The sequence below is a fragment of the Rhamphochromis sp. 'chilingali' genome, assembly GCF_963969265.1.
Source record: "Rhamphochromis sp. 'chilingali' genome assembly, chromosome: 2".
Taxonomy (NCBI): Eukaryota; Metazoa; Chordata; class Actinopteri; order Cichliformes; family Cichlidae; genus Rhamphochromis; species Rhamphochromis sp. 'chilingali'.
In genome coordinates, this window is record NC_137930.1 from 1,823,210 (window position 1) to 1,847,036 (window position 23,827).

The 23,827-nt window shown below is 43.5% G+C and overlaps 1 protein-coding gene across 1 annotated transcript in view; it reads left to right on the top strand.

Annotated features, from left to right (window-relative positions):
- Window positions 1-23,827, top strand: part of LOC308388282 (neuronal acetylcholine receptor subunit alpha-7) — a 51,279-nt gene that overhangs the window by 14,071 nt on the left and 13,381 nt on the right. Inside the window, exons 3-6 of the mRNA XM_080868895.1 lie at window positions 2,080-2,124; window positions 9,364-9,473; window positions 12,450-12,529; window positions 14,151-14,318. Coding sequence (XP_080725021.1) covers window positions 2,080-2,124; window positions 9,364-9,473; window positions 12,450-12,529; window positions 14,151-14,318 — 403 coding nt within the window. The remainder of the gene's footprint in view (window positions 1-2,079; window positions 2,125-9,363; window positions 9,474-12,449; window positions 12,530-14,150; window positions 14,319-23,827) is intronic.

A 23,827-nucleotide genomic window follows, 5' to 3' on the forward strand; every position in this document is an offset into this window, starting at 1 on the left:
TGTAGGCGTTCTTTCAAAGAGGTTTATTTGTTCAAGCATACTCTTTGTTTTTCATGTGGCTGCAGTCAGCTTAGCATACAGATAATACTCGTTAGTAACTGGAGGTCAGTCCTTAAACTTTTAATATTCTTTCTTCTGTAGACTCTCCCTCCTCCAACGTGCCGGCCACTTGCTTACATCCTCATCTTTTAATTCTTTCAGTACGCTCGGCTGCCTGAGAATGTATTAACAGGCTGGACATTCATCAAAGTGACATTATTCGCATTCATCCTCCCCTCTGCCGGCGCTCCACATGTTTAAGATTAATTTACAGGGACGAAGGAAACGCTGGAGAATAGACTGTCTTTTAACCGTGACTGCAGAGGAGTGTTCAGTCATATGCAAACAACAGAAGCTCCTTTAACCCAAAAGCATCTTTGGCCAAGATGACCGCACAATCCATCAAAGCCCTTATGAACCCGAGTTAGAGATGATCAGCGATCAACACCTGCTTCCTAACATCAGCAGCTCAGAGCGGCTGAACTCACCTGAGACTGTAGGAATCACCAATACATATGAGTTCATGTGTTCAGTCTTCATTTCATGTCCCTCCAGTTTTTATGAACAGCAAAGTTTATGAACTGTTTGGGAAATTGAAGCGCACGTGACTCCAGATTCACCACCGAGCCTCTCGCGCCGCTCAAACCCAGAGTTTGTTTTTTGCGTATTTTTTGTGAAAATGTCATAACCCCCCCACTGAAGCAGAGATTCATCCTACTCAGCTGAGTCTGAGTCGCCAGCAGCAGGATCCTCATGTGCGTCTGCAAAGTTGTTGTGAACTTGTTAGTTATGCCTCTCTGCAGCCGGCTTCTTTATGCAGAAGTTGTTCTGGTTCAGAGCACTGAGGAAACAGCTCTGTGGCCACCGCTGTTATTCCAGCACCAACATTCCCCTGCTTCAGAGTGCTGCTAGCATCTACTAATAACCAGTGAGTGAAAACACATCCGTGTGGAGGAGGGGGACGTGACACATAAAAGCACCAGCAGGACACAAACCAACGTCTCCGGCATGTAAACCTGCGGCTTGACCGCATTTATGTGACTAACATGTGACTATTATCTGTTAGAAGACAGCATTGCTGCAGCTGCTGCATAAGAACATCAGCTTGATGGGCAGAAACCTGTTACGACTCGTCTGAATAACGTCTCAGTGAGTGGCCACGTTGCAATCTACACTGTGAGGGTGTCTTTCTTTGGATCCAGACAAATGTCTGTAACGTGTTTGCCGTCGGGCATCTCTGCTGATGAAACTGAGCTGTGAAGCTTCTCTCACAGGAGTCGGGGAAAGGAACGTATTCAAAGTGCAACAGAGCAAAGAGCAGAATTGGTTTTATTGTAAAATTAAATCCCAACTTTAAAAGGCACATTTTTGTGGGGCGTTGTTCCAGGCAGAGAGGCCCAGGTGTTCGTCTCGTCCTGGTCACACACCTGAACCACGTCAACAAAGTAGCAGCTTTACTCCGAGTCGCTCCGTAATGAAGGATCACCTTGTGTCTAAGGGAGAGGCGTCGCGTCAAAGAAGCTTATTTCCACCACCTGCGTCCATTAAACTGTTCTTTCTGTCACTACTCAGAGCTCGTGGCACAGGTGGTAAATCGACAGCTTCTCATTAACTTCTCACCAGCACAGCGGAGCGGTGCAGCGTTTATATCACACCTGACGCCACATCAAACCTGCTGTCAGTTCCCTTCACCTGTGAACAGGACGCCGAGACACCTAAACGCTGGTCCAGGGTGGGTCCACTTCACCCACCTCAGACTGGAGGGTGCTAATTCTCCTTCACCCCACTTCACAGGCTCATTTAACTGCCCCAGTGTGAGGTGGGGGTCACCACCCCAAAGCCCAAAGAATGACATCATGAGCAGATAAGATTTCCTTCAACATCTTCAGAGTCATTTTGTTGGTTTGTCCTCTTCACACCATGATGCGCGCTCTATCCTGGTTTCTGCAACTGTACCTGTAGAAAAGCAAGCCTAACCTCTCAGATGGACCGTTCATTGTAACCGAGGCGTTGATCGCCTTTCTTCTTTTTCTGTTTCAGGACGAGAAGAACCAGGTGCTGACCACCAACATCTGGCTACAGCTGGTGAGTTTTCTTTCTGGTAAAAGATTAAGATGATCGTAGAAAAGGGTCCAGACGGTTCTTACACCAACTGTAAACATTCGTTTTCACAGCTTCAACCCACTGACTGTATAAAGATGCACATGAATATTACATCTGTTAATGTTGTTCTGAGCTCGTGCTTGTGGTGCTCAGGTGAGCCGCCTTTACCTGTCAGGCACGCTGGAAACATCAGCGGTTTCCAGGAGACGTAGTTTCGAGTCTTTTTCCTCTTTTCTGTCTTTTTTATATGTTTTTACATTTGCAGCCGAGGCTGAGCGCGTTCTACGCCTCAGTGAGAATCCGTGTATTTCCCAACATGTCAAACTTTATCTTGAGGGTATGTTTGTGCCAGCTTTGACATTTAGAAATGGACGTCCCTTTTTGGGGGGAGTTTAGTGTAATGATCCATAACTCACTGCCGGAGGATTAGTTCAAGATATGAGCTAGCCCTCCACCCAGCCTCCCCCTGCCGTCACCTGCAGAGAGTTAACGCAGGGTGTCCGCCAGCCGTCGCAGGCGGGAGTATCGGTGGCAGTCGGGATGGCGAGCAAACTGACTGTTGGTAAAATAAAGCGAGCAAACACTGACGATGAGTAAAAGCCTGCAGCCACGCCGCCCCATCCTTCCACAGAGGATGAACTCCAGCTCTGCCACTTGACCCAGATACAGTGAGTTTGCTGTGATGGAGAAAAACTCCAAAAAGCAGCGCCAGCGCCGCCTCTCTGTCTCCAAGAATGCTCCGTGAGCCTCGCCACCTCCTGCTCTTTGACGCTTTACATCTTCTCCGTTCGCTTTGAGCCGTTCTCGCTCGGAGGAAAGCCAGTTTTCTTTGTTTTCCTCGGGCAGGGCTGACTCTGGTGTGAATGTCAAAGCTAATGGCGAGCGCAGGAATCCATTAAGAGAGCTCCTTAAGCCCACTTCACACAGCTGTCCAAATTTAATTAGGTTTCATATCAGGGCCTGTGGAATGTGCGTTTGTACGGTGGCGCTGCACTAATCCGGCCTAATCTGCTCCTCTCGGATGGAAAGGTTGGTTCCTCCCCAGAGGCTCTCCCAGGACCAATGACTGTTTTGGCTTAATTTAATTTGGCTTCAGCTCCTCTTCCTCCTCCTCTGCTGCTGCTGGAGTCATTGTTCAGGGTTTTATTGTGAAGGGGAAGAATGTCTTTAAGCGAGGAGAAACATTTCTGCAGCCGGAGCTGGGAGGCTTTTTAATGTCAGTGTTCCTGCAGCTTTTGTTCGTTTCCTCCTGGCAGATGAGAAACTTTGACTCACCGTGAGAGTAAAAACTGCCTCCTGGATCACATTTCTTCCTTCAGGGGCTCGGAAAGAGCTTTCACGTTTATTCTGCAATGATTTTGTTGAGCATTCGTCTCATTTACAAGCTGTTTGTACCCAGACGCACAGACTCAGAGCAGCATAAAGGAGCGTAAACACAGAAAAATGACGCTGTACTTTAACTGTTACTCCACTTAAAATGATTTTTCATTAATGAACAAAGCAAATGAGCAGTGAGGATATTTACCGCCTTAAACACATTAGCTGTGATGGTCTTTGGCCCTCAGGTTAAAGTTTTGGTTTTGAGATTTATCTTCAGCTCCAGTATTTTTTATACTTTTTAGCCCTCAGCCATGAAAGGCTGCTGGAGGGTCGAGAGCAGCAGACGCTGTAGAGCGCAGAGTTTGAATATCAGTGACCTCAAGGTCAAAGTCAGAGGTGCAAATGTAGACACTAAAGAGTCACAAACCCAGGGCACAGAGATGTTACAGGTCTAATCAGAAAGACTTTATTCCTCGAAGGGGAAAGCAGGAATGAAACAAACCAAATAATAATGAATAAAATCGATGCACTAAAATCTCACACAGTCCTACGATTGTCCTACGACCTACAACGAAGCGGTTAAAGACAGGAGAGGAATTCCTCTTCCAGAGCGGGGATCAGCTTAGTCCCAGGAGGACGAGGAGAAGCCTCCCGTCTCGTCCCTCCACCTTGCACTCCGCAATCGGTCCCTCGCTCGCTGCCATCACCTCTTCCCTCGTGTCATCGCCCTGATAACAGACAGATTCTGGCTAGAACCATCGCTTGGGAAGCTGGCCTGGCTAATAGCCATGCCGACCCTCAACACGGTTGCTCCCGGCGAACAACAGTGGAGACAGCCGTACTCGATCACGCATGGTTCTCCCCGCTGGTCGCCATCTCTGTCGCTGGAAACTGGGACGCTGGTATTTTGTTATTTCCTGGGTGATCAGCCTTAATGATCGCGTTGACTTCCACGCCTCTGTCCTGCGTTTGGGTCTGAACGTCCTCTGGGATTAATGACACACACAGCCACATGACATCAGTTAGTTTCCACAATGAATGCAACAATGTAACACGCAGGTATTTAGTCCAGACTCTGATGACTGTCATGACATCACTGCATCAAAATGACTGATGAGGATAAAAATGTTTAGAGTTGATTCAATATTCAGGGCAAAAAAAGTAAAAGTTGTTATCATAAGTGTGCATTCACATGCTGCCCTGTGATTGGTTGATTAGCTACTCGTGTTAATAAGCGTCTGGACCTAATGAAGTGGCCAGCGAGTGTAATAAACATGAAATTCTTCTTCTTCTTGTAATAAAATAACAGCAGCTCGAAGTTAAACCATTAAAATAAAATATCTAAAATATTGTATTTACCTCACGATTTTACTGCTTTACTGCTTACATCCGCCTGTGGTGACGACAGGATCATCTTCAGCTCTTCAGCAGCTTTTACATGTTTAGTCGTGTTGAAACAAATAATTAAAGTGTTTGGAGAGGTCTTATAATAATCAGCGGCTCTTTCAGAGTTCCAGAGTCTCCCTGAAATCTTCCAGAATAAAAGCGGTGATATCCGGCCTTGTCTCTGAGCTGCTGCATTTCTCTCTTTCTTTCTGAACCTTATCTCGTGGATCAGTCGGCCTCTCCCTTTGTACTGTGCAGGTTTCTGTTGGTCTTATGCAGCTCTGACTTGTGAAGCTTTGGAGGCTTTGAACATCCTCCCTGCTCATTGAAATTACCTGTGAGCTCTCAGAATCAAACCGGCTTCCTCGGCGTGTTCTGAAGTTTCTCACATGTTGTAGTCTCAGTGGTTTCCATGCTAATGCTAACGGAGCGAGGAGTTAATGTTGTGTTTTATTACGTATTTCAGCAAACCTCACGGAGTCAACATATTCCTCCTGAAAGCTAAGAAGTAAAACGTCATCCCAACTCTTTTAATATTTCAACAGTCGCAAGAATTGAATATGTGAAATGAAAACTGAAGGCCTTTGGATGAAAGCGCTCTGATCTAAATCACCAAATCTCTCAAACTGGAAAATTAATTGGATTAATCTTAATATTTAATTAGTAAAAAATAAAATATTTAGGCTTCTCTGTTTGCTCCGTACGTCTCAAAAACAGGCTGAAAATCACCTTTAAGCTTTGCTGCTTTACACGCTCGTGCGTCTGTGACCCTTTGACCCAGTTTCTCCAGCTTTGCTGACAGTTACAGTCGAGCAGCACGGTGCACTGAGGGACGGTTCATCCAGGTGCACATTCAGGTGTTCACAAGCAAAGCAGCAGCTCTGCATTACTGATGGCTTCCATTACAACAGCTGGCCTGTGTTACCTTTGTAAGGGATCACGTGTAATCAGAGTAAATGATGGAGAATAAATCAGTAAACGATACACAGCACAAGATGTACTGGCTGGTTTACCAAAACATTTCTTATAACTTTAACTGAAACCAGCTAATTGTTTCTAATTTGTGATGGAGCAGTTTTACAAAGTCTAATGCGGGAGGCTAACGTCGTTTAGCTAGCCTCCTGCATTATTTGGTCACGTTATTTACTTATAACTAAATAAGTATCAACTTTACATAAATGTATCTACTGCTCTCACCTGAAACAGTAAAACAGCAGCTCTGGGTTAATGATGGCTTCCATTACAATAGCTGGCCTGCGTTTCTTTGTGCCGCTGCCACCTACTGGTGAAACGAAATATCACTTTAACACCACATCAGATGGGAGCAAACGAGCTGTTTGCGCTGTGCTAAATGTAATGATGTAAACTACTGTCATAACAAAAGCAAAACGAGGGGAGCACGACCACATTCAAAGAACAAGAATTCTCAGCCTTGTTTTTAACACTCAGGGTGACACAATACCAAACCCCATTATCCAAACTCTCGGCATCACTTAACACCGGATAAAAGAGCTGAGATCCGCAGCTTTGTTGTTGGTGTGAATGTAATAATCCAGCTGTGATCCCTGATAATGCTGAGTAATTACAGAGTGAGAAGAGAGCCCGTTTTACACCATGACACGGTTGGAAATGTGTATTTGGTGAAGTCTAACTGTTAGTGACACACTTTTATTGATCTGTCAGATGAACAATTCTGCAGTGATGCAGCAGTAACTGAGCCTGTGGGCGTTTACGCGCCATCAGTGCGTCCAACCAGTGAGGCTGCTTTACTCTGACGTGATGCTTACAAAATAAGTGATGACATGTCTTTGACAGACGCGATGATGAAAGGACATTAATGGTAATGGAGTGACACTTTTATGTTTCTTGTGTCATAACTTAAAAGTTATTATATGCACAGCGTCACGTTTTTGTCAAACATCAGATGCGCCCTGCATTTTTTACAAAAGTCAGAGGCTTTTTGAGGGGAAATATCTCTGCAACAGTTCAGCTCTCAGTGGAGTCCTCCGGGAAAAACATTTCAACTCAGTGACAGGAAGTAAACAAGATGAAGAGGGATGTGCGACTTTCAGTCACCACAGCCTCAAACCGTCAGCACGGACCACAGAACTCGGAGAAGCTCGGAGACGTAACGAGGGCTGAGCCTGCCGGGGAGCCAAGTATGCAAATGAGGCGATTCTTGGCGGCGCTCCGTCCTCTCTCAAACACCCGGAGCTAACAATGGCTGTTACATAAGATCCATCAATGTAATCTGGATTTCACCAGCTGAGATTTGGAGGTCAGGCAAACAGGAGCCAGCTGCTGCTGATCACACAGAAGAATCACATCTGTGTGATTTTACTGTTAGCCCATCATTTATGCAGGTTTCACAGAAATACAGTGAATTTGTGGAAAACCGTGTTTATTTTTATTTGAACTAATTTGCATTTTTCTGTGTAATTTTGAGTACGTATTATGTTAAGACATGCTTTTATTTTATTGATTTATTTATTTTCTCCCCCTTTTAATCTGCAATGGTTCAGTCCAGAATCTATTTGGGCTGTGGCTCAACCAATTAGCTGTCACCACCTCAACTGGTCAGCTGGTTTATTTGTGAAGGTGTGATTGGTCCATGTGTATTTTTTTTCTGTTTGCTGTTTTTTATTTAAAGATGCCGAAACGCGTCGGTCACTTAATAAATCTGTTCCCGGTTACTTTAAGCATCGGTGGAGTGTTCATGTCATCAAATGTTTACATACAAGTTTTTTTTAAGAAAGACCCAAAAACAGGACACATTAGCCAACAACATACATATTATTTAAACCCAAACAAACAGGTTATAAACCTGGAGGATTAAAAGCAAGAGTGTACACGTTAGCTCAGCTGAAAAACACGAACGATCCGTTCGGCTCTGAGCAGAAATGTTGAGCTAAAATAATATTATTGCAAAGCTGCTCCGTTCTTCAGCATGGAAACCAACACGTGTTAATGTTAGCATCATCATACTGGAGCCTTTTATGGTAATATGGCAGGAAAACTATAATACTGGCTATAGCTAGGTTTCATTTGACGTAGACGTGACGTCGACGTAAAGCGCGAAATTTGACTGGCGGTCGGAAGTGAAAAAGATAAGCGCAAAATCACAGACAGACAGTACGCAAAATGCCTATGTCCTGTTGTGTTTACGGATGCTCCAGTAGGTCGACCAGAGAAAATGATAAACGGTATTTTAGGGTACCAAAAATAGCCCAACGAAGAGGAGAAAAATGGAAAATTCTAACCGAAAAACGTAGGAAAAAATGGATTTTAAATTTACGTTTACAGTCGGGAGGAGCAGAGTCTGCCAATGCCCGTGTCTGCAGCGACCACTTCGTCAGAGGTAATGTTATGTTTGCAAACGAACTTATTAGCATTAGGTTGTCGTTAAATTCTCGTTTACTTAGTGCTTTTAAGTTAGTAGTCTAATATTGACTTGATTGGGACTATAGGCTGCCCAAGTGCTTTGGATGACGAAGAGTCGGAGGACTGGGCTCCGACGGTCAATCTCGGCTACGAACGAAAACCCAGATCGGAATCAGTTCTCAAACGAGAGAAAAGAATGAAGCTTAAGGCAGAACAGCATCGATGTGCAGAGGCGATTTTGGATATGCAACAGACGGCTGAGAGCCCGGATTTGAGCCTAGTGACAGTGGAGAACAGGCTACTAACCCTGCCATACAATTGCAATGAGCTGCAATCACTTCTCCATCCTCCTTTGCAATTACCCAAGTCTTCAGAGGTGTCTCGTTAGACCGCTGAGAATGGTTTACCTTGAAACAAACAACTGTCACTCTAACGAAGTCCTAAGGATGTGGCATGTTTGTTGACGTTAAAGCCGCTACCGCTAACTGTTAGCGTGTTTAAGATAAAGCAATATAAGAACAAACACTCACCCTTGCAAACACCAAACTGTATCCATCACGGAGACGTTTTGTTCCAAGGTTGTGGACCCACCCGCTGACAAAAAAATTGTACGCCTCCAGACTCTTGAAAGCTTTCATTTGCTGCCTAGTGTAGTAAGAAGTCTGGAGGACCAAGTAGTTGGTGATATCCACAGCCTCGATAGTAGGCAAATCCTTTACTTCTGTGGTGTATTCGGACATTTTCAAAGAATACGGATCACGTCCGATATATTTTTTAACTATCTGTTTATATCTCTCCCGAGAAACGGGGTCTAAAGTTGCACAATAGCTGCTCTCCTGACTCTCCACAGTGTCCTCCATGTTTACTTCCGCCCTCCACTCAAAAATCGCGCTGCCTCCGCACGTCATCAGAACCACGTGACCGCAACCCAACTATTGAAGGGGGCTAAAAATAACTGCTGTTGACGTGGATGACCTTCATGTGAAGTCTGACAATCACAGTGTCGAGATCCTGCTTTGTAACTCACTGAATGCACAGAGCGCCAAATAAAGTCTGCGACTCCACACAAACACATGTGGGTACGAGGTGGGTCGGTCCATTGGTAACATGGGGTTTTTGTATGCGTGTTTGCAGTACTGGACAGATTTCTACCTGCAGTGGAACACGTCCGACTATCCAGGCGTGACCAACGTCAGGTTCCCCGACAGCCAGATCTGGAGGCCCGACATCCTGCTGTACAACAGGTACCTGTGTGCTGCGGGAGAGCAGCCGAACCACTCGGTAACGGAGCCGGGAAGAGATTACTCCATCTTTGTTCTAAATGTATCCCAGTGTGTTAGCTGCACAGCTGATAACCTCTAACCCGATCTTTAGAGCAGGACGTACAGACTAAAGTTTCCTGGTGTAGCTGCCCCAAGTATGAAAAATGTCAGAACGGAGCTGGAGCGTCACGATCGTTCGTCTTCTGGTTGATCTGCAAAGTTTCTGAAAGAAATCAATAAACCAGAAATCAGTTTGTCTCCTGGTGGAAGCCAAAGACATCTCTCAGTTTGAGGTTTTATTTCTTTGTTGCCGAGTCAGCCATCCTGTTATAGATGCTAAAGTTAGGCTCTCTCCTGTAAGCATGAACACCTCGCTGTTAACATCGGGGCTGTGGGAGGCTCTCTGCTGGTGGCGCTTCAGCTCATTAACCGAGCTGCAAAGTTTGATCCTTGGAAGTGGAGGGGGTGGGTGGTTGTCAGAGGGAATATTGACCCGGCTGGTTTTAATGAGGCAGACCCAGCTCACAGGACCAGAGCCTGACGGTGAATGATTATCAGCCAGTGGGTTCACTTTTACAGCAAACTTCCTGTCTGCCATTTCTGTTGGATGAGACCTTATAACATTTAGCTTTGCATCGCTGTACTTCAGTCTTATTACATGTTGGCTGGACACATTCATTGATACCAATACATCTGCATCTGAGCTTTTATTGGCAGATGGCTCCAGTTCTATGGGCAGAAATCTGTGCCATCAGAAACTGAATTTGAATAAGTTCAATTTGAATTTGAATTGCTCAGATTGAATCTGAATTGTAACTTGAATAAATGCTTTTGAAAACTGAATTTGAATTAGTCTAATTTGAAATTGAATTTTATATTTTGAAAATGAATTGATTTGCTTTGAAACTGCATTTTATCCTTTAAAAATTCAGCTCTCGAATAATTTCAATTTCAGTTCCAAAATTCAGTTTTTTGGAACTTACATCCGGTTCCAGTTCAAGAGCAGATTAATAGAACTACGTTTTACTAGCGGACCGAAAGTGTTACTGACGGGAATCTACAGCGTCTTGAGCTGAATTAAGACTTCAGAAGTCATTCGTCATGTCGAATGACCAGCGGATAAACTCTCAGGTTGGTAATAAATGTACTACATGTATAAGAACAAGCGTCATGTTAACAAATGATAGCCGTACGGTAACTTTTATGCTTATTGTAGCTGTTAGCTAAAAACGGTAATTTAGCGTAGTTTGCCCTGAATTCAGCTTTGACAACAAATATGATCGACTGTTTCTAGTAGAATTCCAAAGTTGTCATCTTGGACCCTCTCAGAGTGCCCCTCTGTATGCTTGCAGTAGGGAAACATGCAAAACGGTGTCCAAACCTTTGTATTTTAGCTTTATTTATGTCTTACACAGCATCCCAACTCTTTAGCTAACTTAATAACTTTAGCTAAAGTGAATAGTTAGTCTAATTCATTAGTGCAGCATTACTGGATTTGGCCAAATTTGGCCCGCGAAGCCATACCAAATTACTATCAGAGCTGGCCTACTGGTATTATACAGCTAATATATATATTGTTTAGTATTAAGCTTTGCTTGTTCCATATTCAGTTTTTCAGCAAAACTTGTTTGAGTCCATAAGAAAAGTTTCATTCTTATATCTGGAGGAAGATTTTTTTTTTTCTTCAATAAATATTAATGTTAGCCCACGACTTTGTTCCAGTTTTGAATTTTGGCCCACTGTGTATTTGAGTTTGACACCGCTGGCTCACAGCATCCTGCCATGCGATTGCATTTGTCTCTAACCATCAGGAACCCTCACGTTAACTTTTATCCAGTGGAAAAAAGTTAGCGTTCATCCTCCAGCTTCACTGTGCTAATGTTATGCTAACATAGCTGTGTCGCTAGCGATCACGTAGCACATCATTATATACCAGCTAGCCCAACTTCAGTAACCCTACAAACGTCACTGCTGTTTAGTTTCCTGTCTTCATTCATGTTGGAAGTGATAGCAGAGCTGTACGTTTGAATTCAGAAATCTCTCAGTCAGAACATGCTACATCATGTTTAGATAGAAGCTAGCGAGTTAACTTCCTGCTAACTTCTAACTCTGTTAAACTTCATAAATCCTGTTTTCATGGATGCCTGGATGTTAAACTTAATTGTTACACCTGGTAAAGCAGCAACGCGGATATTGGACAAGCCTGATCCAAGCCAGCTCCACGCCCCGACTTGTATTCAACTGTTCCTGAAACACTGGACAGTCCACGAGGCCCACGTCCACGCCCCTGTGGGTCAGGAGTGTTTTGGGTTATGAGCAGGACCTACACAATTTAGGCAGGTGGTTTTATTGTTGTGGTTGATTGGTTTATACTACCAGCATGTTCTATGTCTGCTCTGGGCTCTCCCTCCAATTAGTTCCAACAATAAAACCTCCACAGAAGGCCCTGAAAGATTTCTCTCTTCAGCCGTCAGAGCCGTCCCGGCGAGCTTCTCTCGCCGCCGAGGAACAGCTGACATGTTTGGAGCTTCTTCCCAGAGTCTGAGCTCCTTGTGGGCTGAGCTCTGATGAACACAGAGTGACAAGGAAGGACATTTAACAAGAGGAGTTTTGTAAACAAAACATTAAAAAGGAGAAAGTTCTGAAGCAATAAAGTCATTTAATAATAATATTTTTCAGCTCATAAGCATCACTGCAGGTAAAATGAACCCTGACGACGTCTGTAAGAATTAGTGGACATTATTTAAATATTAATTTTATTCGATGGAGATGTGGTTTGTTTCAGTGAAGAGTTTCTAATGAAGGTCAGAGGTATAAATACACAGCTCTGTGTGTCCAAGGCTGCACGTGTACAGAACACGTGTGTGCGCGTTCGGCTGTCGTCTTGATGAAACTATGATTTGCTCAACGCTCATGGCTGCTGACGGACCCTGACTGTGGATCTGTCTCTGCCCACAGCGCTGATGAAAGGTTCGATGCTTCATTCCACACCAACATCCTGGTCAACTCCACAGGCTACTGCCAGTACCTGCCGCCAGGTAACACACACAAGCCCCTCCCATCAACAACAACTACACAGTCCTGAATTCACCTGTAATCACAGCTGTTTAACATTAACAGGAGTTTGTGGTTCTACTTATTCAATGATGCTGAAGTGACTACAGATTTATAAAAAGCTTCTCCATCCATCTAATTTCATAATTCAGGGTGAATATTTTTAATAAAAATAAAATGCATCCCTTTGTTTCAGAGTCTTTCACTGTTGTTCACAGTGTGATGGTGGAAGCAGCAGGACGTCACAAAGACTGGATTTTCAATTTTAAATCCGATGTTTGATTCAGATAATTAAACTCTGGACATCAAAGTGTGAATAGGCTGTGAAAAGCATTTTTATCAAAGTGTGTGTGTGTGTGTGTGTGTGTGTGTGTGTGTGTGTGTGTGTGTGTGTGTGTGTGTTGGGGGGGCTTCAACATGAGGTCCCGAGGTCATCTGGAGGAGTTATGGTCGTGATTCACAGCCCGAGACTCACGTTGTCTTTTAGCGCGGCGCTGATTGAAAGATGATTCTGGGATGTTTGTCCCTGTTTTTAAATTGATTCAGTCACAAAGAGCACCGTGAAATGAGAAAAACTGATGCTTTACAGTAAAAGACAAACAATATGCATCTGCAAATGATTCAAAGCTGAACTGTAATGATCCAGAAGCAGAAAGGAAAGCCATCGTCCAATCAGAAATCAGTAACAGCTGTTTGGAGACCACAGTCCTGCTGGAGTGTCCTGGAGCAAACCTCCAGGATTACAATGTGAAACTAAAATTTGAGAAGAACTTGCGGGCAGTCCTCCTGCTTCGTTCCATCCACTTGGTCTAATGTAGCAGTGAAGCAGCGCGATGCTCCCACCAGCATGCCTGACAGCTGTTATGCTGGTCTCGGGTTTGACAGCCTCACCTTTACTCCTCCAATCAAACCTCTTGTTACTGTGGACGTGTGACTCAAACTTTAGAAATTAAAAACCTTTCAGAGCACCTTCAGCTCCAGCCTGCTGCCCTATAAAATAATCGAATCCATATTTGCCCCCGTGTTTTACCCCGGGTCTCAACCTCAGGTGTTCTGTATATTTAATGGTGTTTCTTCCTCGCTGTAGGCGTCAGCTCATGCTGCGGCGGCGTCCTGATTCCTCCCCGGGATCATTAAACATTCATCTTTTTTCCAGCTCATCCACGCGGAGTTAATGCAAAGCAAACAGCTGCGATGTGATTCTCCGAGGGAGGCTGCGCTCCTTTTCCTGTTTACATGAGAAATAACTTCCTTTTATTGCTTTCAGGTCTCTGCATCTGTAAAATCAATCAGTGGGTGAGGTTTGTCTTCACAGCTTGTCTTCTCTGTGACGGCGTCTGCGCTCACATGTGCTGCTTTCTGTTTGCCGTCTCTGTTGTTCCTGCGTTTCCCTCTTTGACTGGAGACCTCGTTGCTGCTTTGTGTGATTTGAAATAGATTTTGTGTCAAATACAAACTGTAATCTCAGCTGTGCTCACCGTCCCCCTCTTCCTTTTCCCTCGAGCACAGTAACAGCTGTCCTGTCAAGTCTTCTTCTTGTTTTTTTCCACCTTTGACTGAAGCTTGTTTTAACAGCACTCGTCTGAATGTCCGTCTCTGCTTCAGGAATATTTAAGAGCACCTGTTACATCGACGTCCGCTGGTTTCCCTTTGACGTGCAGCGCTGTGACCTCAAGTTTGGCTCGTGGACGTACGGCGGCTGGTCTCTGGACCTGCAGATGATTGAGGCTGACATCACCGGATACATCGCCAACGGAGAGTGGGACCTCGTGGGTAAGACACATCGGCATCTTCACACATGTAGAACAACAACGCTCGCGTGGCTTTGGATGCCGTCTGTCTCGGGTCCAGCTCCCGTCAGACCAAACCTAAAGCAGACTAACAAAGACCCGTCCTGTCCTGATAGACGTCTGCTGATATGTTTCCCCATCAGGCCTCTTTGATCAGGACTGCATGCACGAATCTAAGGTAATAGTAAAAGATGAGCTGGATGGAGGAAGAGCAAACAGCCTCGGTCCTGATCTAACCTGCAGCAGCTGGAGGATAAAACTTTTTGAGCTCATTTCACGGCAGGATTCCCACTGAGACAGTGAGCAGCAGCAGGTTCGGGGCAACGCAGACAAGTTGTTTTAATTAGTTTACATCCAGGATCTTCCTCCTGCCAGCGACAGCGTGTCTCCACCGGCTGTCTGCTGCGGAGGAACAGGGTTTCATATCGGCGCTCCCATCCAGCATTAACGCGTTGGTAATTAAATCCTCCTCCGAGCGCGGCGGCCTGAAGGGCAGGCAGCTCGATGACCCTGAAGCAGAGCCTCCGTTGTAATTGGCTCATTTTTATAACGCACAATACTCACAACACACCAGGTCACACATGAGCACTGATTGACATTGTATTATTTTATCCATCACTCTGCACGTGGGGAGTCCCGGTTCCTCCTGAACAGATGACACAGTTTCAGGTTTTAAGCTGCCTGATTGCCTGCGTGCTGCAGAGCCTCCTCCTGCTGCCTCTTTGATCCGTACACAAAGCATTCCAAGGAAAACCAAGGAAGAGGCCGAGAAGTTGTGTGAAGTTCTTTAGTTTCAGATCCAAAGCTCCAGTCTGTTGAATATTGTGACTCACATGATATTTGACCAAACGCTTCATGTCCTGCTTGGACTCTGAGGCGTGCAGACGCCTTCCAGCACAGCTCCTGTTTTTAGGTGCTTGTACTTCTCCAGTGGGTGAGCAGGAGTCCCTCTTTAATTCACAGCGTTGTGTGAACATGTGGGACAAAGAAAACAGGATCACAGTTTTTGAAAGTCACCACAGCCAGCGGAGAACGGTCGATGGGTCACATGAGGTGGAAATCTGCAGGTCTTTGCAGATTTTTGTGAAATGCAGTAAAATAATTACCATAAATGAGAGAAAAGCAGCTACAGTGAAGAGCAGGAACCTTCTAGTAACCGCAGTGTGATGCTCAGAGAGCTCCTTGGTGTTTCAGGACATCTGCAGCTCAGCTGGACTCATTTCTACTGAAGACAACTGATTACAAAGCATCAGCTCCAACAAAAGGTAACAGTTTTAAAGGTTATTGGGGGAAGGCGGGGCTTCCTCTAGTGTACGTTGAAATAAAACGCGTCCTTCAGGTGTTCGGAGCATCAGCCAGGTTTAACGTCAGGGTTCGTTATGTGTTTCTGAATCTCTCTGAAGTATTAGATGGAGACAATAACTGTCTCAGCAGCAGCTTTACTCTCTGCACGCCTCAACAACAACAAAAACACTTCCTGTTTACGGCCCTCATGGTACTTCACTGCCCAATCAGAAGCCTGGAAATCCTATACTCGGATTCAATTCAATTTTATATACTGTAGCACCAAATCACAACAAAAGTCGCCTCAAGGCGCTTCAATAATACAGAGAAAAACCCAACAATCATATGACCCCCTATGAGCAGCACTTTGGGTCAGAGCAAACGTAGAAAAGGATCCTGGTGTTATTTGTCTCTCAGCAACAGTTCATAACTTCAACTCATCCATGTCACCTAAAAGGTAAACCTGTTTCTCCATCACAGCTCTGATGGTTCAGTAAGGACATCTCCTGCTTTCATCTTCATGTTTCCCTCTCACCAGATAACCAAACCATATCATGACCAGCAGCTTTACAGCTGTGGCTCCAGCAAACATCAGCTGATGCTAGAAATTAATATTAAATAAATTCTAACAACAGCGACATCCGCTGGTTTCTGGCACAAAGTGGGCGATAAACAAACAAGAGAGAAAAGCCGATCAGCTGATCATTGATCAGTTTCATGATTGAAGTAGCAACAGGAGAGAGAATGAGAGGAGAAGAGGCAGCTGTGCAGCAAAGACACAGAATAACTCCAGCTTTGTCTTTTTCATTGTAGCTGAATTACGGGACAAACTGTTCCTTTTCACCTCAATAAGAAACGCGTAATATTTTCTCTGAATGCAAGACGATTCTGTTTTTTATGGGACGGTTGGAAACTCTAATACCTAACCTTATAAATAAAATAAGATAAAACAAGTTCAACATCAGTAACATCAAAGCACCACCCAGCTGTATATAAAATCCATCATGCTAGCTAGTACACAGTACGAGTTATTGTAACTGACTGTAAAAAGTCAGCACAACGAAAATAAACTCCACCTTAACTTGGTTTATATCTGACTAGGGATGGGTATCGTTTAGGTTTTATCCCAGAGGTGGGACCAAGTCATTGTTTTGCAAGTCTCAAGTAAGTCTCAAGTCTTTATCCTCAAGTCTCAAGTCAAGTCTCAAGTAATGTCAGGCAAGTCAGAGTCGAGTCTCAAGTCACTGGTGTAAAAGTCCGAGTCAAGTCACAAGTCTGAAACTTTGAATTTCAAGTCCTTTCGAGTCTTTAAAAAAAAAAAATGAAAAAATAATGTTGCAGTTATGCTAAATGTAAATATTAGACCATGTAATTTTTAAATCTGTGTTTTTCTCAACACATGACAAAATAGTGAACTTAGAAAATATACACAAATTGTGAAATTGCACCTCTTTAAAATGCAGCTCAATTAAACCTAGCTCCAAGAATAATTTTCACCGACAGTTCTGAGATAAGCTGCATGTTATTCTTGGATGCGCTTGTAGGACCGGCTTTAAAATCGCATGACAAAAATATCATACACATTAAAAAAAACTGTATCACCAACGTAGCCTGGACAACATTTGCTAGTTAGATGAAGTCAGCTATCTCATCGTAGCATATTTATATGCATATTTATAATCATACGGTTCTTGGAGTGAGTGCATACACTCATGAAGTTTAGTAACTTCAGGTCACTGCAACAAGCCCAGGTACAGTTTACCGACGGATGGGTGCAGGACCTTGAAATGCACCGTGTAGAACGAAAGACCATCGTACGTATCATAAGTTTACCAGTCTCACAAATCGTCGTCATAAATACACATTCCTTAACCGTTTATTAATAGGACCTTTGAGCTCAACGGTAATTAATTAGTAGTGGAAATAATTTCTGGTACCCATCACAGAAATGTAGCAGTGACAATAATACTGTATGCTGTAATCGTACTGGACAATTAGTGATACAAAAACCCTGTTTTATCCTGTGAATAAAAGTATATGTTTTTGTCAATGTACCATAATAACAGAAGCGAAACACAATATTGTGTCAGGACAATTCACTATTTATGCACAATAAATAAAGGAGCATAGCGCGACAATTTCTGTTCAGCGCCAGACTTGCTTGTAACCTATATCACCAATTATGTTATGAAAATGACGCATTAACTACAACAGCAGACTGACCTTTGTGGAAATGCTTGGAGCAGACTAACATGTGAGCTGGAGTGTTCTGGGACGTTATATTTGGTCTTTGAATGGCTGCAATCCAGTCGCCTCTTTGTTACTTCGGAAACATGGCTCGAACAATTTCTCTTCAACGACGTAATCCGATAACAACCGATCTCTTTACCCGTCGGCTTCCCGTGGCTGTCATGCGACCGGCTATTGCAGTTAATAATACAACAGCTTCTTGACATTTTTGTGTTTCTTTTTATCGCTGTATAACTGATTTCAATTGAAAGCCTGCGTGCGCTAGTACCGCTTGCCACGAGTTCCCAGAATCCTTTGCGGTTCTACCCGTGAATTACGTCACATTTTCAATCTCTATATAATATGCATGTTAAATTTTATATTTGGGGTAAAATATCAAGTCTTTTCAAGTAAACCGGTTCAAGTCCAATTCAAGTCCCAAGTCATTGGTGTAAAAGTCCAAGTCAAGTCACAAGTCTTAGAACATTTTTTCAAGTCAAGTCTAAAGTCATAAAATTAATGACTCGAGTCTGACTCGAGTCCAAGTCATGTGACTCGAGTCCACACCTCTGCTTTATCCGATACCAGTACCAAACCGGTACTTTTGAAATGGTGCCGGTGCTTAAACGGAGCTCAAACCGGTGCTTAAAGAATGGAGAACACACACTTTGTCCAAAAACCTCTCATGTTCAGCTGTGTTTTTTGTAAAAAGACAACAATGTTAGCCTTTTCTGCAGCTATGGGGCATATATATGGGCAGAAATCTGTGCCATCAGAAACTGAATTTGAATAAGTTCAATTTGAATTTGAATAAGTTCAGATTGAATCTGAATTGTAACTTGAATAAATGCTTTTGAAAACTGAATTTGAATTAGTCTAATTTGAAATTGAATTTATGGTTTGAAAATGATCATCACTAAATTGAAATTGAATTTTATATTTTGAAAATGAATTGATTTGCTTTGAAACTGCATTTTATCCAAAGTTGTCATCTTGGACCCTCTCAGAGTACCCCCTCTGTATGCTTGCAGAGACCCCTACAGTAGGGAAACATGCAAAACGGTGTCCAAACCTTTGTGTTTTAGCTTTATTTATGTCTTACACAGCATCCCAACTCTTTAGCTAACTTAATAACTTTAGCTAAAGTGAATAGTTAGTCTAATTCATTAGTGCAGCATTACTGGATCACCTCTGTTTGAAGTGATATAATATGATATACAACTATCACTGTGTTTAACTACCATAATAATTCTTAGGGTACTGAGTGCATGCTTAATTAGATTTTTTTTTTTTAAAGCATACTGCTCCATTAATATGTTTGACAGGCTGAAGTTGTCGGGTCACCTCCTAAATCGACCATCTGTTACAGGTGTTTTGTGCCAGAAATGGAGTGTCCACTGAAGACTGAAGATACTGAATCTCTACGCCTTGCCATTGATCCCTCTTGTGCCTTCATCTAGACAAGAGACATTAACTTAACCACTCTCATATGCTCTGTACCTACATCACCTTCCCTGACAGTCGTAGCTTGGCTCATCTGAGGGTGAAATTATAAGAATGTGTTATTTTGCAAAGTGCTCTCTAGGGTTCCTAAATAAAATATGGCATTGAGGTCATTTCTTTTGAATTAATCCCTTCTTCTGAAATATAAGAACCTCTCCTGGTTTTAATGGCACTTTGGATTTCCTTACTTTCTGTTCCACTTCCAAACCCAAATAGATGCTGACAAGCTGCCACAGTAACATGGAAGAGGGAAAGACGTTGGAAAGGACTACTACAAATAAACCCAATGCCTAACAATGAAAAGTGTAAAATAAGAACAACAACAACAACAACAACAACAATAATAATAATAATAATAATAATAATAATAATAATAATAAAGATAAAAGATGAAGTAACAAGTTTTTAGTTTTTAGTTTATTCCAAATGATCATCCAGATGTCTGTGACGTGATGACAAACACCATAATGGAAGGCCTTAGTCATCACATGCTTAAACTCATCATATATTTTTGCATATGCTGAACAGGCAGTCAGACATGCTGTAACTGTGGGGTAGAAAACAGCATGAACACCATACGGCAGGGGTCTCAAACTCCAGTCCTCGAGGGCATGGAAAAGTTGCATGACACTTTGACCCTTGAGGACTGGAGTTTGAGACCCCTGTCATATGGAATTTGACAGGTGTGGTTGAACTGCATGAAGACTGAAGTTTCTCTTCTCTTCTGGCAGGACAGGAATGTGGCCTTGTCCTGTGAGCCACTGTAAGGATGTACTTAGAGTAGAACTGGACTGTCACTGGCCTCAGGCTCTTCACCCTTTTCAAAGACAAAGCAGTCATTTAGATAAAATATTAGATATTGTTTACCTGTAAATGCACAAAGTAAATTTAGAAATGTAATTATTGTCAAGAGTGAACAAGCACTGATAGTGTAATCTACAGCTGTGGCCAAACGTTTAGAGAATGAGAAGTGTTGTTTGCTTATTTACAAAGTTTGCTGTTTCAGTGATAGTTGTATATCATATTATATCACTTCAAACAGAGGTGACCCAGTAATGCTGCACTAATGAATTAGACTAACTATTCCCTTTAGCTAAAGTTATTAAGTTAGCTAAAGAGTTGGGATGCTGTGTAAGACATAAATAAAGCTAAAACACAAAGGTTTGGACACCGTTTTGCATGTTTCCCTACTGTAGGGGTCTCTGCAAGCATACAGAGGGGGTACTCTGAGAGGGTCCAAGATGACAGCTTTGGAATTCTACTAGAAACAGTCGATCATATTTGTTGTCAAAGCTGAATTCAGGGCAAACTACGCTAAATTACCGTTTTTAGCTAACAGCTACAATAAGCATAACAGTTACTGTACGGCTATCTTTTGTTAACATGACGCTTGTTCTTATACATGTAGTACATTTATTACCAACCTGAGAGTTTATCCGCTGGTCATTCGACATGACAGCTCGCTGACTCTGATCTGTCGGCAGATCCGCGCTTTGTGTTCACGCCCTTTATGAGCAGATTCTAAAGCTGTTAGTTTGATGTCTCTCCAAACAATATTGACCGAACCAGCAGCAAAAGAAGATCCAAACGCTTCACATAAACATCGTCATGAATTCACTCTGACTTTCACTGTTTTGCTTCCACCGCGATGCACAGCTCTCTCTCTCTCTCTCTCTGTACTTCAAGAACAGTTTCCCTTTCTTCATTATTCGCTTGCTTGTTACGCACAAGTCTAACGTTGTTTACAGGCTGTCGGCCGCTGTTTTTTTCCCTTTTACATTCTTCCAAAAAGAGGAGTTGGCCGTCCGACTGCGGTCTGGAGTGTGGGGCCTTCCTGCTGCTGCGGAGTCGGGGCGGTCTGCCTCCCCCCACCGCAGGGAAAAGGGAAACACCACCTGGGTCTGGGTGCAGTCCCCCCCTCCAGGGGCGAGGGCAGCTAGACCCGGTTTGTAGAGTACACTTGGGGAGTGTGATCGTTGTGTGTACAACGTCTCTTTATGTCTGTCTCCACGTTGGTTGAGTGTGGAGTAAGTGCATATGAGAGCATGAGGGTGGGAATGGGTGTTTGTATCTGTGTGTGCCTGTATGTCTGTGTCTATATGTCAGGTTGGGTGTCAGACGCCACCTCTCTGGGGACATCTCAGGCCCTCCAAGGTTTGGAGGCCTATCTCCCCCTACCACCACTTCCCCTGCCAGTGGCGGACCCCCTCAGACATCGGTGCGTTGGTGGTTCTTTGTGTCCGGGGGTGGGCGTCCAGGTACACACCGGCTCACTCCTTGGCGGCCGCTTATCGGGGCCTGGAGCCTGGGGCTCGCTCGGGCCACTTCGGAGGTGGGGTGCCCCCGGCCTCTCGGCCTGGGGCTCGGTCACTCAGGCGCAGCTGGCTGCCGGCGGAGCTCACGGGCGCGTCACTGCAACTCCCCCTGGCTTCTGCTCCGCGGCTGCTGAGTGAGCCCTCATCTGGGACTCTCCTCAGCTCTTTCTGGGACAGTGGCGCAGCTGCCCCTCTGTTGGTCTTCCTTGGTCTCTTGTGTTCTGGGGGCCTCTGGATGTCTGGAGTTTTGATCTCCTCCACACCTGCTTCACGCCCTGGAGGACGGGGCTGTGGCCCCCCCACACCCTCTAGCAGATCATTACATGAAGGAACCTTTTAAAAAACAAAAAACAAGCGCGTCCATGCTCACAGGTGTACACACGGGTGATCACACCCACAAACTACACCCTTTTTGGCTCCTACCTCAAAGCACACTGTGTTCTGTTGATCTTATGTGCTGCACAATAATGTTTAACATTTAGTATTTACTGTCATATTCCCATATATCATTGTGATGTTGTTTATTCTATTACTCTTGTTCTCTTCTGCTTGCTTTCTTTTTTCTTTCTCAGCAGGTGATCCAGGTGATTGATATATGCATTTTTTTTCTCTGCCCGTTCTGTTGGTTTTTGTTTTTTGCCCTTCTCCCCCGTCCTTCTTCTCAGCTGTTTCTCTTTCCCTCTTTCTTTCTCCCCTTCTTTCCCCCAGTCAAGTCTGTCCCGTATTCAGTAAGTGAAAATAAAATAAACAATAAAAGGTGAATCAAATGGACCATTACGGCAAGGCTGGGATGGTCAGTTTGGTAAAGTAAATCCGTTGGGCATCTTTCTTTGCCTTTAGACAACAATTCTGATGCAAAAGAGCCAAACGGGACAGGCCAAAAAAAAAAAAACATTCTTCCGAAAAGAAAACCTCATTTCTGCTGTTCAATACTGAACAAATTTAAACTTTTTAAAATTATTCAAAATGAAAAACGCTTAACCGTGTCTCTAATAAAACCGCTGTAACTTCAGAGGTAACGTTCATGTGTTGATTAATGGTTTTCTTTCGTTTTTGATGTACTGCAGAATACTTTTATAAAATCCAGGCCAGGAAAACCACCTTCATGTTTTTCTTTTCTGTGTTTTATCCTCAGCTACTTTGACACAAAGGCCTCTGCTGTGATGCTCACACCTGTGATAAAGTCTTGCGTGTGTCAGCTTCCTTTTTATAGATACAAAAATATGTAAATGTACTGATCTGAATTATAATATTTCTGACTGTCAAAATTTCCCAGATTTAAATCGAATCGTGGATCGAATCGATTCGGGACCTTGTGAATCGGAATTGAATCGATTCTAGAAATCAGTGACGATACCCAGCCCTAGTATTCTGGGAATTTTATTATCATTTTCTGACACAGGCGCTGCATCCATCATCGTGCTCTGCTGATAAGACCTGAACAAAGACCTGAAGCAAAACTAAACACACTGAACATCGACCACAAGGCTGTCAAAATAAAACAGGAAAAGGGCAGACTAAGACGCACGAATAGGGGAACAGGGAAGTGACAGTGCGAGACGAGAGGTGGAAACGGCTATGGACGAACGCACGCGACAGATCGAGGAGGCGTGGACTAAACACGAGGAGGGGAAAACGGGGAAAACCCAGACACACAAACAGAGACACACAGAGAGGAGACAAGTAACTAAACTGATGCGTGACAGAGACCAAAGCACAAGAAAAGTCAAAACGTTGCGTTCAATGAGCAAGAAACATGACATTAACACATTTATTAGATCACCTGGGATAAAAACAAGAAAACACTAATATCTCTGAAGCCTGTGAGAAACTGTTTTAATGATGTTTCTTGTTCTGTAAATACATACATCATCAAAGCACTTGAATTTTTCTGCTTTTTTGTAAAAAGGTACATTTTAAAAAACGTGGATACAAAAATGATTAAATTTTAGCATTAAACTGCTAAGTGTAATCATTAAACGTTTGGCTTCATGATTATAGAAAACAAGTTATTTTATCATTTCCAGTTGAATATTTTTGTCATGGGTTTAAATTCAAAGACATGCTGAGATATGTTGATGTTAGAGGGGCAGCAGATCATTTTCCCCTCAGAGGAACGAGGTTTATGGTTTCTTTGACGTCACCGTCGGTGTTTTCCTGT